This window comes from Phaethon aethereus (assembly GCF_964289735.1).
Source record: "Phaethon aethereus genome assembly, chromosome: 11".
Taxonomy (NCBI): domain Eukaryota; kingdom Metazoa; phylum Chordata; class Aves; order Phaethontiformes; family Phaethontidae; genus Phaethon; species Phaethon aethereus.
In genome coordinates, this window is record NC_138587.1 from 6,349,535 (window position 1) to 6,369,478 (window position 19,944).

Below are 19,944 nucleotides of genomic sequence, written 5' to 3' on the forward strand. Positions count from 1 at the left end.
TGACTCTCTTCTCCTGATGAAGCTTTCCCTGAGAAGGAAGCTCTTCCCACAAAGTGCAGAAGAGGAGGATGGATCTCCAGGCTCCTGTCTCATCCTGGACCATTGTCACATTAATCCCAGGGGCCCTCCAAACCCACTGTACTGTGTCCCTGGGGCCGGTCTCCCCCGGAGAGCTGGAGAGAGCAGTGCTGGTGACTGGGTAGATGGCAACTGTCCTGCAGGTCCTCCACCTGCTCAGCTTGCCATCACCTGTGCCACTGAGGTCATAAAGCTGCAGTTTGAAAGCATTCGCAAACTCTGTGTGTGTGATAGAAACAAATCCTCTTTCAGCTGGAAATCATTTTTTTTGTTATGTCTTCTCATCCTCCTTTCTCCAGAAGTCTCGGTGGTGTTTCCCCTTATATGTCTTTTCTGTGCAAACTGACTTTATGGAGCTGTAGATTTCTACTGGCTTAGAAATGCATGTGTATAAAAATTTAAATACAATTTGTATATAGGTATGTGTTAAAGTGACACGCATTAGAAGTCATGCTCACTGCTGACAAATTGCACGTAGACTTCTTGAACTACATCCTCACCTGATTACATATATATGGACATGTGAGGTTTCATGGAAGTTAGTGGAGCTGTGCCAGATTTTACCCCTGATGATCTGGCCGTAAGGTACTGGAGGAACTAGATTAATCGTATAAAACTGGGTGACATGTTCTGATGGTGATAGTGTGGTGGTGAAAGATGATAAACCCTGACTTGTGAAACTGGAACATACGCTGCTTGTTTTGAACCTGACCTGATTTTTTTTAGTTCTAGGTACAGCGGTATGAAAGTTTGCCATTCGAGGAATCAAGACTGCAAGCTGTTTAATCATTTATAAAGTTAAAAGGCAGTGCCACTTCATGTCTGATGTGAAGTGCTAATTATTTTACTATGGGAAGCAGGCTGCAGGAAATTCATGTTTCTGGCACAGCGGCTGCTCATCTTTTAAAATGTGTTTATTATGTTTATATCACTAGTGTAGAGCGATATATGTACAGCCTGAGCACTATGAGAGGAGGAAAAAAGGCAGCACCTCATTTAGAAGTATGTAAGGCTGCTGTTAAAGGAGCTTATGAGAGGTTATGCCTCACCTGGAGAGGAGAGCACGAGGTACCAAAGCCTCCCTCTGCAGCTGTGGATCATTTTGGGTGTAGTCGTGGCTTTCAGCTACATCAATCACTTGATGGTTTATAGGGACTGCACTTTAGTCCAGTTCAGTGGGCAAAAGCTGGGAATCAAAATTCCTGGTGTAGCACCTGGGGAGGGATCCAAATACCTACATCAGATGCTGTTATTAGCCTTAAAGGAGGGTGGCATGGCCCTTTCATGCAGATTTCATTTGCTTTTAAAGTTTGATAATGTGAATGGTGGTAGATAAATCTTCATGGAACTGTAGACTGACTTCTGAGAAGTCCCCAAAATTTGTGCTAATATAAAGGATTAAAGTAGCTTAGTTGGGAATATCTTGTGATTTTTTTTTTTTTTTATAATCTCCAAGAACCAAATTGACTTGCAAACACCTTTTGCCAGAAGTGGAATCTTGTTTCAAAAGCTCTTGATCAGGACAGGTTGGATTACAGATTTATCCTATGCACTGATGCTACTTTTTAAGCATCTTATGTACTGAGAGGTTACAATGTCGAAGAGAGGATGCCCAATGACTGTATTTCACTATCTTTATTAAGTTGGTAATTAAGGGCCAGTGTGTAGCAAAAGTGATTTCTGAAAAGTCACTTCATCTTTATTTGGGGTTAATTGCATTAATGCTTACAGCTTGACAGGCTTGTTTCATGACAGGAATTAAAAAAAAAAAGCTTGGGGGATATGCAGCTTCAGCATTGTCTGAGGAAGTCCTAATTCCCAAGTAATCCTGTTGTTTGTGCTCGTGAAAACTCCTACAAATCAGCACCTTTGGGCATTTTGAAATGTATTTTGAAAGCAGCATAATGACATGCTGTTGGCTTGTAACTGGAGCAAAATGGGAAAATTTTTATTAAAATTAAGCATGGATTTGTGTAGAAAGGAGAAAGATGTCTGGGTGTAGCAGGACGAGGTGGGACTGCAGCTGGTTTCTGGTGGGAATTCAGTGGAGAATGTGGTACCAGAGCCCTTTGAGTCCTAGCTTGGATCTCAGCGATGCTTATTGCCCTGAGACCATCCCAGGCTATTGGGGCTTGAGGGTTTGAACCCTTGGAGTTGAGGTAACAGCAGATTTCAAAACAGTGATGTGTACCATGAAACAGAAATGTTTGGCATAACCCTGTGAGGGCTGTCTCGGTGGTTTTTTGGTCTTTGCTGAACTTTATTGCTTGCTCTATAGAATATTATGAATATTGGTCGCAGTCATGTGTGGTCTATATGTGAGGACAAATTATGGAGTAAAGTGTGTTTTAAAGCACTGGTTAGGACAGGCATCTGCTAGTCCATGTAATCAGGCATTTTGTGCATCTGCACAATAATTCACTTTTTACTGTTGAAGGCTCAGAGACCAAAATTGAACAAAGCTTTAATTTCATTACCTGCCACTAGGGACTCTGTGTGTCTGATCAAAAGTGGTATCTAGGGGCAATACTGCTTTGTAGATATGAGGGAAGATAGATGCTTTTGTCCCATGGTCTCACAGGTAGATGAATTCTCTATTCATGTGAACTTCATGTGAGCTACTTTGAAAAGAAAAGCAGCAATTCATTTCATTCATTTTGGTGCAGAAGACAACATGCAAGGAAGCCTGAGAATCCACTTGAGATCATCTTTTCCTGCTGTGTTGGTAGCAAACCTTTGTTCTCTTTTAATACTCATTATTCTAGAACTACGATGAATAATGTAAGGAAAAGCATGAATCTGCCACACATCAAGTTTTCTGTCATCTTTTTAAGTGATGTTCTCCTTATGTTCCTGTTGTGTAGGCTTATTCCTTACCAGAAATGAATGCCCTGTTGTTCATATTGACTATACATCAAATAGATTTGCAGTACTTGTCTCCTGTGTTCCCTTGAAAGTGGTACATACATCTAGAAAGACCTTTCCTGAGATATCTATCTTCCTCTGCTTCATCACAGAATAGAGCTCTGGATACTATAGCCTTTGGAAACCATCTGTGTGTCCTACTGGCTTTCCCTTGCTGAATTTTGTGATCTGTTCTGACTCTAAGGAGCCTGGATATTATTCAGGTATTTCAAATTAACTGACTTGCAATCAGGTTCTGAAAGCGGAAGTCAATAAAAGAGTAAGAATTATTTGAATGGGTAATTTATTACCTGCATATTAAAACACCAGAACTATTCTAAATTGGATTTAGCTGCTGTTTGCATCGTAAGCTCTTTGCTCTTTTTTTGTTCGGTGGGTGTTCAATGCTATGCCCCAGGTTCAAGGGACAATGTACCACGGTGTCACTACTGCCTCATGTAACTGGGAAGGTGAAGTCCAGATGGCACTTGCTTCTTTTTTTTATCACCTACTTCATCTGCAAAAGAGATGACAAGATGTGTGTGAAGCTTTTATGGATGAGACTGGACTTGAAGTCCAGTTAGCTTAAGGATGGGGAAGAGGTTCTTGCCCTGCTTCAGCCTACACATGGAGCTATAACTTTACTTGTAAGAGCATAAAGCCTGCACGATGTAATGGAAATATTGATGGGTAAAGCGGTTGGGAGTGCTGAGGAGGGAGGGCCTGACTACATCGGCTCTGCCTTCTGAGGTGGAGCCATCTGAGGCCATAGCTCAGGCACACAGTAACTTGTGAAGTGTAAAGTGTAACTGTGCAAAATGTGCGAGTTCAATTTAAAGATACCGTGGATCACAGAGCAACTTAAACCCTGGTGTTATGTTAAAGGAGAAAATCTTCATCCTTAATTTTTCACTTCAATTAGGTGATGGGGAAAACAAAAAGGCACTGAGGACAGCAGGCACAGAGCAGAAGCTTTTAAACTTTTCATAGCGGGTTGGTTGGATTTTCCTGGCGCAGGACAGGGCTGTTCCCTGCACTGTCTCTTTAACTACAAAGCTCCTTTTCTTTTCTTTTTGAAATGGAAGTTGAAAATTGGATTTTCTTTTTTATCTCTGTGTTTAAATTTGGATATGACTTGACCATAACGCACAGATGCCACTGGGGATTTTCCTGGCTGGTTCCTCTCTGAAGCAGTGTCATCTGAGGGAATGGCAATTACCCACTGCCAAGCCTGGCGCTGGCTTAGGTTGCTGGAATAACTCTCGGTAGATATTTGTCACTGCTCTTTCCTGGTGGAAAACAAACTTTTTCCATTTTGTACGTTTGTGGTGATGTTAAAGTTCTCTAAACACAGAACAGTGATGATGGGCGACAGTGGAGGAGGAGGAAGGCTTCCCTGTGGCCACAGGCTCTAAGACGGCATTCAAAGGAGCAATAAACTCTTGGGGTGGGTATATGGATGCTGGATTTCAATTGTAGAGCCTGAGTCTTTCCTTGCCTCTTACTATAACAAGCCCTACCTCTTTCTGCACCACCTCACTTTGTAACAGCTTCTAATAATGTTTGAAATATAGTTGTTTTCCCTGTGAGAAAGCAAGGCTTGGAGAGATTTAACCTCCCTGGCAGCAGCACAGCCCATAGATAGCAGCACCTAAGAGGAGCAGAGTTGCTCTTAGTTATGCGTAAGAGGGAAAAGTGTGATGCTTGGAGACACACGAGTCCAAAGCCTATCTAAAACGGCCCGTCATCTGTCTGCAGAATTACATCACCCCCAACTACGACACGAGAGCTGACTGCATAAGCATAGGCTCTTCCACTATGAAGAAGGCTGATTAATGTGAAATTAAATAATTTTGTGAACACTTGTGCTGTGCTGTGGGAAGAAGGGCATCTTCCTCCCATGAAGAGCATTTGGGATGGCGCTGCCGCAACTCTGGCATAGAGACCGTTCGCAGACAGTGCCCTTGGGGAAGCAGTACCAGCAGCACCGTGGGATTTAGGTCTCCTGTGCAGCCTCTATGCAAGCTGTTCCTGACCCCTTTCATTCATTTCATTGCATGAGAGAGATTAATGTAAAGGGGAGTTGGTCTTGCTGATGGTTTTGGCCAAAAATCTGCTCCTGAAGGAGTTTCTTCAGCAAAGTGCTGATGGTGGTGTGTGGGGTCCCCTCGCAGCTTCTGTCCTAAAAAATTTAAGAAATGTCAAATGTTCTGAGGGTTCTTAAAAAGACTAATTGCCCTTTGAATTCCTTCTCCCTTAGCTTTTAACAGGGAAGAGCTCACAAATGAAAGGTGGGCTTGGCAGCGTATTAACAGTTTAAGCCCCAGAAGGGCAGGGTGCTGCTTAATTTTAAACCAACTATTGAGGCAAGGCTGGATTCTCTTGTGGGCTATTATTTCAATGTTTATTTGCTACAGGCTGTTTGCAAAGAGCTCAGCTAGCATGAGCAGCTCTGGGGTTGTTTTTATGCAGCAAGTGCTACATTAATGGAGTTACCTTAGCTTAAGAGTAGAGCAAAATCACCTCTTTAGCAGGCGTTGAGTGTTTAACTAGTACGATCCAACAGTCAAGCATGAGATGTGGAGCAGGGACATGGCTCTGTGCTGGGGGCATCTGCCACGGTCCAAGCTGGAAGAGAAGTTAGTGCAGCTATTTCTGCAGGAGTATTCTGATCCTTTTTTTTCCCTTTCCATTCTCTGGCTCCCGAAGGTGCTTTTTAAAATAAGATTTCTAGTGTATAATTTGAGCACGAGATCAGCTGGGAGAAAACGATGACAGCTTTGTTCCCTGCGTGGCAGATAACGAGGTGTTGGAGGCAGACGGCGCTGGGTGTTAGGCAGGAGCCGCGTGAAGCGCCTGCCCAGCTCGCTGGAGTGCGGCAGCGGTTAACGCTGGCGAGCGGTTTCCTCTTTTCCCGCAGCGTCTAAATGGGGTTGTTGTCGGGGCATATGGCAAAAGGGTTAAAATTTAATTAGGAAACATAGTGTTAGCCACTGGAGCTTAACAGAGATTTATATAAGCTGCTAAGAAGGACAAGGCTGCTGTGTGAGCTGCTGGTAGGGCTGAGCTACTGCAGCCGCTGGCTCGGCTTCAGGCACTGCCGGCCGGGGCATGCCTGGGAATCTGCCCAGGAAGCGCCGTGAAAGAAGAGTTTGTTTTAAGGCTTGACCCTGGCTCTGTGCAACACCCCTGCCCTCCGCCCGCTGTATAAAGCTGGGCTGCCGTCATGCCAGGCGTTTGAACGAAGGAGCGAGCGAGAGCCAGCGGGAGGCAGCCGGGACGGGGATTTTGTTTTGCCGGCGGAGCAGCTCTCATGGCTTCGGTGTTCATGTGCGGGGTGGAGGATCTGCTGTTCAGCGGGAGCCGCTTCGTCTGGACGGTGACGGTGACTGCGCTGAGGAGATGGTACGCTGCCCGGCTGCGGGCGTGCCGGCAAGCCCTGCGAGCATGGTGTGGCCTCCGTGATGTCTACCAGGTAAAAACCCCCTGGTAATAGCCCCAGCTTTTGTTATAAAAAGCATCGTCCCACCTGACAGACATGTGCTCGCTCACCTGTCTGATTCCTCAGTGCGCACACCCCGGGTGAGGTGGCTGGGACGGGGCGAGGCCGAGAGCATCGGAGCCACCGCTCACACAGCCCTGCTGTGAAGATACTTGGCGGGTTTATAATCTGAGCTGGTGTCCGATATGGCTTTCAAACAGCCAGCGCTGTGCGTCTGCCTTGAATTCAGGGTTTGGGGGGGATATTTTCTGTGTTAAATGTGTTTTTCAGGCAGTTTGTCTAACAGTGTTTTGGCAGCCAACTGCTCCCTGTGTCGGAGCCCCTTTCGCTGCTGTCACCGTCCTCGCGCTCGCGATCTGGGAGACGGAGCTCAGCTCTCAGCCTGCACTGCCATCGGGCACTCACAGCATGATGCTGCCGTGGGAGAGACTGGCTGTAGCTTTTTCTGCTGTTTGTGTCGCTGAGCAGTGGCAGACTGTAATGTGATAGTACTTTGCGTTGTGAAGGGATTGCTATTTTGGGGAGGCTGCAATGAGTTCCGAAAAAATAATCAGCCCTCCTGCAGGCAAAAAATACAGCACCGTACTTGCAGTTACTGTGGTGTCCAGCTGCAGTTAAGGGTGGTGTCATTCTTTTTGGAGTCTGTTTTTGCTGGCAGTTATTTATTTTTGTGTGTCTGTATTTATTTTTGTCTTGTGTAAACTTGTGATGTGTGCCTGCTCACAGTGTCAGTGTGTGTGTTTGATAAATTATGTTGAATATTTCAAAGCTGCTTCTTCCCTCTCCCTGGTGTGTTGTAATACAGAGAATGACACAGCTCGTAGCAAACAGCTCTCCAGCACCATCAGGATGTAACTTCCATGGGAAAGTCATGCTAAAAGGACATCTGTGCCTATTTAATCCCAATGGGATCTGTTGCTATTTAGCTTTAAGACATGCCCAGGAGTGGGAGAACAGCTTTACGGTGATAGGCATGCTTCCAAGTGCTCGAATGCGTCTTGTACAATGATGGATGTAAACACTTTGTGGTATGTGACACTGTGTCACTTGAGGAATATGGATCACCTATAGTTAGGGAATGCAGGAGTACAGGCATCATTGCTCCCCATTTGCCCACCATTACTGACCTGAAGAAATGTGGGATGCAGCCCTGGCTCCCTTTCTTCTCTGTAAATAAAATCTAGCTACACCTGTATGGTGCGGGTGTTATTTCTGGAGTCCATTCACGTAGAGAGCGTGGAGCTCAGGCTGCCTTCACTCCCTGCTGCATCCCTGTGGAGGCAAACCCCATCGCTCCAGGGCTGCAGTAATGAAAGGCTAAGTACGGACCAGCTCTGACAACAGCTGTATTCAGCCTGTTCAGCTGCCATTCTCCCATGGTTGGCTCTAAGTGAAAAGAGAATTTTTTTTTTTCCCAAAACAAAGCGTGATTGTATCTCTGCCCAAACTTACTGTGTCCTAGTGGTGTCGGTAGATTAATCTGTTGTCTTGTCTTTATGAAAAGCATCACTGACTTTTGCCTGTATCCTAAAGTAGGGATGTGAAAATGGGTGAAGAGAGGAGACTGGTCCTTCTGTCATCCTTCCAGGCAGCCCTTGAGCCAGGGGGGTGGATGGGGAGTGCCCCTTCTTCACTCCCCTCTACCCACAGCTTATCACAGCCACCAGGAGAGCACCGCCAGACTGCTGGAGACGTGCAGTGACCTGTAGCTTTATGCTCACTGCTCTGAGGGTCATCCCTGGGAGATGAAACCAGGCAGGAGCAAGGGGATGCTCATGTTTTAACATCAGGAGTTTCCTAGTGGTAATTTGGGGTGTATTAAAGAGAGATGGCTGAAAGAATGCCCTGCAGCTCTTCCTTGTTGGGTTGTGTAACACGTTGCCTTTTCTGATGAAGTCTTAGCTCTCTGCTGTGAAAACCACTGGTGGTATCCTGGCTGAGTCTGGTGGGTGCAGGACTGAGCACACAGCACTGAATGTCACCAGTCTGTTTGGATGTCAGAGCCCTGTGAAAGGTTGACTCAAATACTGTTTTTTTTCTTTGACATTTTTTCAAATGCTTAAACCTATGAGAATGTCTAGAGACAGTAGCTGGATGACCCCTGCATACAGAGGTGGACTCTGAGCTGTGCTGTGTTACACTGGTTCACTCAGTGGAGCAATACCAGGAACAAAACACGCAGTGCAGAGGTCTCCGTGGAGTTGTTTCTCTAAGGAGGTGGATGTTGCGGTGTCTATGGGACTAGGCTGTAATCTTGCATGTGAGATTTTGTCCCTTAATTACCATAGAACCTGCATTATCTTGGGCAAATTGTCTTCCTTCTCTGTGCCCCTGCTCTTTGTAAAATGGATATAACACCACTTTCCTACCGGACAGGGATGCTATTTGTCTTCTCAGATTTTTGCTAGAAGTCCTGTAGTTAGTGCAGCCACATGAAAGCATGTTTTTGCCTTGTGTTCTTATTAATATTGGCACCTGGACAAGTGCTTTAAGTCCTTTCCCACCTTGGCTTCATCGAGAATGTTCATATTTCTCTAACTCCGTCACATTCATATTCCAGGTGTGAAAGATACCACGGATTGTACATAAAGGCTCTTTTGACCAAACTTAGTCTTTTGCTCTCACTGAGGACTGCCTGGGCTGTGTATGGGGTAACAAGTCAGAACTTTGTCACTGGGCTACGCGCGAGGGGCGTGCAGGGAAGGGTGAGGCGACAGGCATTCGCACTGCTGGTCAGCCCTGGAGGTTCAGTTTGCTTTGATCCATATTTGGGGCTCACATTTGGTGAGACAGTGGCTGTTTTCAGGTGAGTTGGACATTTCTAGCAGGTCTCTCTTTAACCATCAGTATGTTATTGTATTGAAAGGAAAGGGAATATGGTTTCTTCTCCCTGAGCTGCTAAGTTTGGTATTGTGGGGGTAGGGTGTTTTGGTCTTTCTTTTTTAAATATAAAATGCTTCCTAGCCTCATGGGAGACCTGAGCTTGAGTCCCAGCACAGAGAAGGCACTAACACCTTCATGCTTCTACACAAGGCTCTCACCTGTGTCTTCTGAAGCCGGCGGGTGTGGAGGTTGTCACGCGAGCAGAGCTGTCTGGCCAGGGGAAGCTGAAATCCTCTCTGCCAGGATAAAGCCTTTACCTGCCTTAGCAGCTTTAAACACAAAAAAATAAAACAACCCAGCAAGAACAAACCAGCCTTTGTCAGTTACCTTCTCTTTAGCTGCCTTGTTTCTAGTGTGTGTGTAGGAAATGCCTTCCAAGGTCTCACTGGCTGTTGTTTCACCTGGTCACTGGTGCAGGGACTTCAGTCCCAGCAAGCCAAGCTCAGGTACTTCCCCAAGCTGGTCTCTGCTCCAGGGTGCTTGCCATCATCTCTCTCATCTGCCAAAGGAGAAGGGATGTCCTATTTGCCCAGAGCCTCTTCATCTGGAGGAGTTTGTGAGCCAAAATGCTGATGGGGTGTCCTGTTTCACTCTGAAATAACCTCTGAACCCATGCGACGAGGGGAGGAGGGTTGTACAGTATGTGGATTTATCCTCTGTGAACGCTTGGCTTGTATGCCAGGGAACATTGTCTTGTCTGTGGCAGAGAGCATCTGAAAGCCTGTCCTAGAAAAAATGGAGACTTGCGGAGACAGCTGATGGAAGAGCTGGCACAGATGATCTTTCTAACTGCAGCAAGTCAATACGAGCTATTTGGGCTTGCAAAAAATCCTAGGTGAGAATTCGGCATAGAAGCCTTCATGCAAGGGTACCCATTTCCTACAAGGGGAAGGACCAAGGGCTGTAGTTTGTTGTAGAAATCTGGCCCGTAGCACTCTGGCCTGCCAGCCGAGCTTTGGGGGTCTTCCCAGAGCCCCCTCAATGGGTCAGCGCGGCACTTCTGGGTGTCCTGATACTGCTTCCAAAATAAAACTTTTGGCAAGGCTCTCCACAGGCTGGTTTTATAGGCCACCTGTATTAGATTTAATTATAGAGCAGTAAAACAGAAAGTGAAACTTTTATATAAATGAGGTTAATAAGCAGCAGCGAAGCCAAAAACTTTCGGGATCAACATCTTTCCCATGTTATAGTTACTCATGTTGCCACTGGCCTGACTCTCATCGGGATGTCAACGTGACCATATTCTGGTATATGTTGTCTTCCCCTGAAGTACAAATACCAATTTTCACCTATATGTCCCGCATCACGGTCATTCCCCATTAGCCCCTATGCGCTAAGCCTGAAAGAAACATTGCATCAAAGCCTGTTTTGATGCAACTAAATTCTAAAAATTAAAAATTGGTCAACTGAATGCTCTAGTGTCAGGATTAAAACGCACGTCAGGCTGCTCATTGCAAAATGGAAAAGAGAAACCAGGCAAACTGTCCCCAAACTCCCTGAAGAATGTGATGACACATTGTAATTAATATCTGCTGGACATGAAACCGGGTATGGGAGCAGCTCTGTGATTAAGCTATTTAGTTACACTGGTAATTTGGCTAACAATCTCTGGTGTAAAAGCGTAAATTGAATTAATGTGGCTTTTTTGGTCAAAGTGCTTTTTAACCTCTGAAAGGTCATTTCCTTTAAAGTGAAAAAAAATTTGCTGATGAAGCACAATAAATAAGCTTTGTACATTTGTCCATCCCATACGTACCTGGGGTGGAGGAGCAAGAGAGGAAGTGGTTGGCTTCTGTTTCCTATGGTGCTAACGTAGTTGGTTTGGATAGCGAGGACCATGCTTCCTCTCCTACCACACCTTAACTTTTCATTATAAAAAAATGCTGACAACAAGTTGGAAAGGCCTTTTTTTCTTCTCTCTTCACAATGATGAAAGGTGGTGCTGAGGCGGCGAGGGCGAGCACGAAGGGGAGCGCTGTGTTGTCAGAGCAGAGCTTTCCTTCCTCCGCACCAGACAGCCCCTGGGAGCGATGCTCAGAGGAAGCGTCTCTGGCGTCCTTATGGGTCAGGGCTTTCCAAAGGGAGCTTGAAGACCTTTTTAGATGACGCTGACTATGTGCCCCTTCAAAGATTTAATCTTGGGCACTGGGGATTGCCAGTAGCTCTGGAAAAGCTTTGCTTTAACTGCTTTCATCCAGCTATTTTTCTTTTTGAAGGGATCTGACCTAATGCTGTGACACTGCTCGTACATCACCTGCAGAGCTTTGGCTCTGCGTGAAACCCCGGTCACATCTGAACGGGGCATGAGGAGGCATCCCCGCAGCTGGGGCTCTGGGGGAGCCTCTTGCAGAGCTGAGAACAGGACCGGCTCTGGGCACTGCCTCCTGACAGCTTGGAGTTAAACTTGGCTTTACACACTTCCAACAACAGCTTTCCAAAGCTCTCTGCCAGACATATTTCCATTTGAGCTCATGATATACTGTTTTCTGTTTGAGTTTATTCAAACAAATACAGTTTTTGTACTGTTCCTCCTTCTTCCCTAGCAGACAAACTTCACAACCAGACTGTGAACTTCATCTCATTTCCTTCAGGGTGTCACGGTGCCAGTTTCAAACAGTGCCTTCTATTCACTACCTGCTTTGGCCTGTATAAATATTTTTTTTCAATCTGACACAGTTAACAAAATATGTTAGATTTCAAAGTTGCTGGTGCCACTTGTGCAGGAGCCTGGTTCTGAAAAAGGTATTGCTGCATGATCTTCCCTGGATAAATATCTGTTTTGGTCTTGTGCAGAGAGGTTGGCCAGCTTGCTCTGACTGGACAAGAGGCTTATGAAAAGGCAAATTAAGTTTTCAGGCACATGCTGGTTTTTCCATACTTCATTTTTTTGTCCTTCTGAGTGTTTAGCTTTCTGTCTCTCCTTTTGCTCGATCTGTCACTGCAGTTCTCTGCAATCTCGGATGGACTGTCCATGTGCTTAAAATAACACTGCTCTATCTTTGCCTCCTCATTTTCTAAAAATCAGGCCACCCTTGTACAGTCTGCATTGCTCTTAAAACCTCTGAGTCATAATTAGTGATTAGTAATTCTACTAATCTTCTGTACAGATGGAGACCAGTTCATTCTCAAAGACTGCAAAGAGGATAAAGCTATCAGGACTGGAATATATTAGCTTAAATACCCTCCCACATGCAAATACACATGTACACTTTTCCCTGCTAATTGTTCTGTAATTCATTTAAACATGCATCATCTCTGCCTGTTGGGGAAGGAGGGGTGGAGAATAAGGGTTATCAAAATGCTGAGAATAGCCTGAATGTGCTGCTCTTCAGCCATTAAAAGCCATCATTGACTATCCAAGCAACATTAGATTTAGGACTGCGACGTTTCCCTGGTTGGGTTTCCAGCCGATGTAGAACAGATGTTGTGCCGCTGATGGGCGTCCCAGTGTTCATCTTCCTGATGATGACTGGGTGCAAATGCATGGCACCAGCAGAGCGGGGAGCAGTGATGGAGAAGTTGTTGCATACAGCACTCATCACAAGGCCACTGCTAATGGTGTGCTGTTTTCTGAGCGCACTGCTTTTACCTTTTATTGGGTCAGCGGTTTCTAGGTAGGGTGATGTGGGCTGGGCAGAGGGTGTATGGCGTGGAGAAGGCCATGCTTGTTGGCATCTTGTGTTGTCTCATATGTGAGGGGAAGGCAAAGGGCTGGCGGATGGGAGCGCATCAGCTGGAAGAGCAGGAGAAGGCAACGCAAGAATTACATAGCATGAAAAGTACAGGCTGTGCAAACGAGGAAAGAGGAGAGACCAGGGAATAAAAAAAATAATCATTCTGACCCCGTTCAGGTGTAGGTCAAAACCCCCAATACTCTAAACTGAGCACAAACTTGCAAGAACTTGTGGGAGAACAAACGGCTAGGGGAAAAGAATAAAAGGCGTCAGAAGTGCAATAGGAGAGGCAAACCGAGGTTGTATGTAGGCAGGAAAAAAATGAGATGGGAGAAATCTCTCCAGAAGGGTCGCTGCCCTAGGCAAAGAGGTCCCCTTCATGCTGAGCACAGAGTTGCTTGGCTGACACTGGACTGGACGTGTCTGGTTGCCACAGTTGTTTTGGCAGAGTATGTATGTTGGTGTAGATGAAGCCCACCGGGACTTTGCCGGCGTGCAAGTCGGTGTTTGCTAAGCCATAGCGAAAGTGGGAGCAAGTAATTCTTCTCTAAGAATATTGTTGTATCTGTTGTATCTGTTCACCTGATTCAGAGAGGCTGGGGTGTGCTGTGTTTGCTGTTACGTAGGGTTACGTACCAGTGTGGGTTACATACCCTTTGGCGGGTTGTCACAGTGCTGCAAACTCCAGCTCAGAGCTCTTCTCCTGGTGGCCTCTGAACTGCAGAGACTTCCCCCTGCTTGACCCTTGCTGCCTTAACAGCTTCCCGCTGCTGGAACCTCTTACGGGTATGCTGTATTTCTTTTAAACTCTAATTCTTCTTATTTAGAAACATTATCTCTGGCCCAGGGTACAGCTGAATTACACAGCCCAGATCTGTATTTGTTTGGAAGTCCCGGAGCCTCCGAGCAGCTGCGCTCTTCCCCTCCTCCAGCTATTCCTGTCCCTGTGGTTATCCCAGCAGGGCAGGAGTTGGCACCACCCAGGTAACCTTCACGTCATTTCTCTAAGGAAGAGTGACTCACTGTCTATTTTCCGTCTTATTTTGGGACTTTAGAGTCTGTGTTTCGGAGACAAATGCAAGTTTGTTATTCTGAGATGCTCTCCCAAAACTGTCTCAGCTGCCACCCCTTAGGTTGCTGGTGCGGCCTGGACCTGACATCTTCCTGCCTGAGGTGGGGGCCAGCTTACGTTTTTTTCATGAAACCTGTGATATGGGGCATTGTGTGGAGAGCTTTTGCAGCCCCATGTCTAGGAGAATGTTAGCTTTTACAAAGTGACTTGGGGGAGGGGAAACCTTTGTCTGCAACTATTTAAAAGGGGATACTTGATACTTGATACTAGTTCCTCTGCATTAAACAAGGAGGTGAGAGACCTCTGGCACCTCACCGAGCCCCAGGTGTCTGGCGAAGCTGGGGCGAGTTGCCTTCTAGAGGTGTCTGGCTTGATGGTAATTTGCAGAGCAGGACTGACTCATGCTGGTAGAGCGGGTGGACCAGGCAGCCCTGCTGCTCTTACCAGCAGCGTTGGTAAGGCTCTGGCTTTACACAGCTTAACGGAGACTGTTGTTGGCATCAAAGGCTTGGTCCGTGGAGCCTCCTCTTTGGGGGAGTTTAGCTGGACTAAGAGGGCTCAGCACCTCTAAGAAGTGGGAATTGGGTGTTGCTTTCAAAAGTCTGGCCCTGAGGCTCCTGCTTCCCATTCAGATCAAAGCAAGCTAGTTTGTTCCAGGTGTTGAATTTAACTTTTCTATTTAAAATAGATCCATGGATTATAAAAATAATTAAAAGTCTTCATGGTTTGTTCTCTCAGTTGGGAGCATAAATAAGTGAAGGAGAGCATCCAGCTAAAGGGAACAGGTCGTTCTTGCTCCCAGGTGAGGTTTATCTTGGTACATGTCCAGAGCTTTTCATGGTGTTCCCTTGGCCTGTATCTTCCAGGCCATGTTGGATGCTGTGGTCCTGGGCTGTGGTGCTCCCTTGGTATCAGTCTTCCTGATGGAAGACTTCCTGGCAGGGACCCGTGGTCTCACAGCAAGGTGTCCAGCTGCCATGGGGCTGGCACCTTGTGCTATGCCTTTGATCAGTAACTGCTGGTTTTTTACTTGATTTTGTTTCATAATAAAGGGGTTAATATTACAAAATTAAAAAAAAAACTGTAATGCTTTCCTAGCTCACCTCCATTTTTAACAATCATGTTTCAACTTCTTGTGTCCCATGACTCACACTGGAAGGGCTTTTGTTTCTGAATCTGTAATCAAAGCAAGAAATGCAAAGGTCACTTCCTTGAGATTATATGGCAACGGAAGAAGTCTGAGACTGTGTCTCCCTTCTTCCCCCAGCTTGAATGTACAGAAAACATGAAGGCTTAGTACATGCGTGCTGTTGAGTACTTCTTGGCTTCTCCAGTCCTTTTAAACCAGCAGGGCGTGTGACTTGGAGGTAAGAGGCTATATTTTAATTTCTGAGGCTCAGCTGCAACAGATGATGTTGTTCAGTCCTGCTACGTTGTGCCCTGACTTAAACATCATGCAGACCTTGAGCTGTGTGAGTGCAGGAGAGCAGGCAGCCAGAAAGCAGCGTGGAGCAAAGTGAGTTTGCAGTGAGGTACTTTGGAAGTGCAGGCTGAAACCTCTTTGCTTGCTCTTTTCTTTGCCCTGAAAGATCAGTCCATAAAAATTTCTTTGCATCTTCTGCACTCCATTGTGGAGATAAGGAGCTGTTTGTTTACTCCCAGCATTTACAGCTGCTTTTTCCTGCTTTTGTTGTAAGTGCTGCCTTAGGAAAGTGCTAAATCCAAGCTTGATTCTGGTACCTTTGCTGCAGCTGGAGAGGGGTCTGCAACTTCTGATTACAGAGAAAATGCGTTTTCAGAAATTACCCTTATAGGCTGCTCTGAGAGATGATTTAAACCAAACAAAGCACAGATTCTTAAGTCCTGAGAAAAGGCGGTTGGTGCCTGGTACAGTAGCTCCTTTCAGCATGTAACTATTAACTGTCTCATCAGTAAGGTCCCTACCCCTCCTGCCCAAAAAAAGCCCCTCATGAAGGGGTTGGCACTGGAGATGCAGCATTGCAAATAGAGCTCTGTAACGGCTGTTGAGAAAGAACCTTTGATCCAAAGTGCTTGTTTTCCTTTAAAAGTGGAGCGTGGAGCAGTCCAAATCTGTCAAACTCCGCCGAGTGCCTGGCAAGGTGCTGGCAGCTGGGCAGGCTGGCTCTCGCCGCAGAAACGCTGCTCAGCGCCCGCTGCAGCCAAAAACCCCCTATTTTAACTTCCCTCAAAGAGCTCAGGATTTCAGGCTTTGCATGTTTCACTTGCTTGCTCTTTGCATTTTTTAAAGAGTTGCCAAAGTTAAAGGCAATTCAGATGGACTTGTGATCCAGCCCTGTTTTTAAAAATTATTTTTCATTGCCTGCTTTCCTAATGTCTGTCCAAGGCTGGCGTCTGGGTTTCCTGAGGGGCTGCTGCCAAGCGTGAGAGCGGCTGGAAAAGTCCAGGAGGAGCATGGGAACAGGATAGAGGATGACCTGGGTGCAAGGACCCCAATGGGGCAGGGAGGGGAGGAGATGCAAGGTGCGCTTGGAGAGTGTGGTGCTGCCTGGAGCAGATGGCAGATACTTGGTCAAGGCTTGCTCTGCCTGTCTCCTGCCTCAGGTGCCTTCCCTCGAAAACCCCAACCCAGGGGTGAGCAGGGAGGCGGTGGAGAAGCAAGAAGTGTGGTGGAGGGCATGGAGGAGCAGCCTCTGAGAAGCACTCAGAGACAGGGGAGAGCTTCAGGGCTGGGGAGAGGCAAAGAGGCATCAAGAGCAGGGTGCAGGTCTCTGGGGATGGGGAACCTCTCACTAAGGGGATTTTTTTTTTGTCTAACTATTCTCATGACGAGGAAAGCTGTGTTTCTGTTTCAGGTGGGTCAGGGATGGCTTTTGGGGTGGCGTAAAACACAGGAAAAGTTACTAGAAGCTCTGCACAGAATACCTTCTGAGATTCGTGTTGCAGAGACTTAAGCAAAGAAGCAGGAGCTTAACTGATTTGCTTCCAACCTCCTGGTTGAGGAGCAAAGGCCAGAACAGGTCACAGGAGGGCAGGCATCTGGTCCTGCCCCATGGTGGGTACCGCTCGTTCAAGGGCAGAGGAGGATGCTGCCTCCATGCAGTGCCCTTTGTGGGACCGACGCCACATTTGCTCTGTTGGGTAGTGTCAGAAAAGCGCTCTGATCCCATAGGATCTTTTTTCCCCTGAGTTCCCAGGAGATTGCGCTGGAACAAAACATCACCATGGGCTCGTGCGCAGTAATGACCCGACTGCAGGGCCTCAGTGCTCTCGGTGATAAGCATGCCTCCACCAGACACTAATTTATTAGCTGTCTTCTGCCAAGGAAAGCAGATGTTGGATGAAGTATTTCATTGACTTGGTATTTGTGGCAGATTTGCACTGATTGTTTCCTGTTAATTTTCCTGATTTTTAGGATTAGTTGTAGAGCTGCCTGTCTATTCTTTTCTTGCTGCTGTTTTAAATACATTGCAAAGCAGTAGGAACGGTAACATCAGCACCTGTGGAATGACATGAACTGTTTGAGAAACATTTGGGGTTTGAGTATGAGACACCTTTAATATAATGAGAATACTGATGCAACAAGGGAGCTGTTTCTCCGGCTAACCTCTCCCCCTTTGTCAGAGGGACTCGGCATCTCCTGATAACACTGCCGGCAGGATCCTGTGGCCTTTGGCAGTATTAGGAGAGGTGAGATGCTGTCTGGATGCTGCTTGTCAGCTGAAGAGCATGGGGCCAGCAGAGCCAGCAAAGGCTCTTCTGCAGCGGTAGATGCCTCTGCTTTGTCCCACAGGAACCGATGCTGCTGCGCGCTTGTAGCACACTCGTCCGCACGCTGGTGCACAGGTCGTGGGTGAGCACCCCTGCACCCCTGTGTGGGAGGGAGCAGCGAGTACGTGAAACCACCATTGGTAGCATCAGGAAAGGCACCCACACTGCAGTGTTTCCTTGTGGGAAGGAGAGGGGTTAGTTTTTTACATTGCATGTTCCTGGTAGAGACCAAGAAGCAACAACTCCCCTGCTTATATTTTCCTCTTGGCAAAGAGCTTTATCTCCTGGCTGGGATACAGTATTTATAATTTTGAGTAAGACTGAATTCATTTGTTCCCTGGATTTTCATTTGTCACTGCCCTTTGGTTTTTGTGGGTTTTTTTATGGCAGTGTGCTCATCATTATTTCTGAGCATTGGGTATGAGCATTTTGGGAGAGGAGGGTGAGACTGACCCCCACAACCTGCTCCAGTGAGGGGGATCTTTCTAATGACCACAAGAGGCTGTGCCTGTTGTTCTGTACAAATCAGCAAGCCATCAATGAAACAAGTGAGAGAGTCCCTTAGAATTGCCATCCCCTGCAATGAGAAATAGAATACATGAAAAGGAGAATCGCGCAGAAAGCGTGTTGGCACTTGGCCCTGAAAAGCCAGAGTGCCTGCAGTGAGGGAGAGCACTTGGGCTGTTGCTTTGCCAGACTTTTTTACTGGCTCAGCTGGTGGGGCTTACATGAAAGTCAGTTGATGCTCTGCAGGAGCCAGTCTTTTCATCGTATCTTCAGTTCATGTGGCTATTTTAGGAAGGTGCCATGCAACCCGGAGAGCCTCTCGGCCCGCAGTTCCAGGCGCTGTGTTTTATCTCTTAACTCTTCGCCAAACTTCAGCAGAGCCAACATTTCCATGGAAAGCATCATCAAGAGGCCATTTGTCACAGCTTGCACTTAAGTAAGTTTTCTCCAGCCTGTCTCATCTTAAAATATTCCTCCTATGCATGATCTTCCTGATCTAGTTGAAGATGTCCCTGCTCATTATAGGGGGGTTGGACTAGATGACCTTAAAAGGTCCTTTCCAACCCAAAGATTCTATGATTCTATGTTGTATTCAGAGATGGGTCTTCAAGTGTCTGTCCCTGCCTGGCTGCTCCTGAGCCAAGAAGCACAGGGACACCCTGAGGTCAGGAATGGCTCTGTACAGTCCCTGCAATCGCTGCGGGTAAATACCCCATGAGCATTGGGACGGGAGCGTGCAGAGCCAGGGTAGGCTCTAAAGCTCTTGGGAAGGACAGGGTGGCACTTGGAGTGACCCTGGCAAGGTGAGATGCGTCCTCAAGGTGGCTTACCAGAGCATGAAGTGTGAAAGATGTAGCCAGCCACTTCAGTGCATCACTGGCTATTTAATGTTAAGCAGATACTGGCTTCTGTTAAGGTTAATAGCAAGATAACAAATGATTTAAGGCAAAAGCTTGGCCCCATGAAAGTTAATGGCAAAATTCAACTACGTTGGAGCCAGTACCTCAGCCATGGGTTTCTTTATGACTTGAAGATTAGAAAGGAGAGGCAGTATGTCTGGAGACATGGTTTGACCCATGTAAAGCTGGTGGAAGCTCTGCCATTGCCATCAAAGGGATCACGTCAAGTTGATCACATCTGCATGAGCCAGGCTGCGGCACCACAGCAGGAAACCCCCCGGCTGCCCGGGCCGGCATGTGCCAAAACCAGGAGGAAACCTGAGTTTTCAGAGCCAGAGCCAACCTTTGTGTTTACCAGGAGGTACCGGTGAGTCCAGGAGATTTCAAGGGGAGAGCGACCAAGCAAAGGAAGCATCACTTGGGGGCTTTTGTGCTGCACCCCTCGCTGTCAAAGGTGGTGATGGAGAGGCATGCGGTGGGATGGGGACATGTTTCCGTTCCCCAGATCTTCACCTGTGAGAGGGTGGAGCTTTTCCAGCCCCCCACCCATCTGTTTCCTCCAAGCACACCTCCCACCATGGGACACGCAGTGACAGGCACCTACGCTGGGTCAGGGAGGACCCGTGGGCTGCAAAGAGGCTCACAAGTGTGCATCAAGGCACTTTTGGAGACCTG

The 19,944-nt window shown here is 46.9% G+C and overlaps 1 protein-coding gene across 1 annotated transcript in view; it reads left to right on the forward strand.

Annotated features, from left to right (window-relative positions):
* Positions 1–6,295: 6,295 nt before the first annotated feature.
* FRMD4B (FERM domain containing 4B) overlaps positions 6,296–19,944 on the forward strand; it is a gene marked incomplete at its 5' end in the record, with an annotated part of 83,202 nt that continues 69,553 nt past the window's right edge. The window contains one exon of the mRNA XM_082004725.1: positions 6,296–6,457. Coding sequence (XP_081860851.1) covers positions 6,296–6,457 — 162 coding nt within the window. The remainder of the gene's footprint in view (positions 6,458–19,944) is intronic.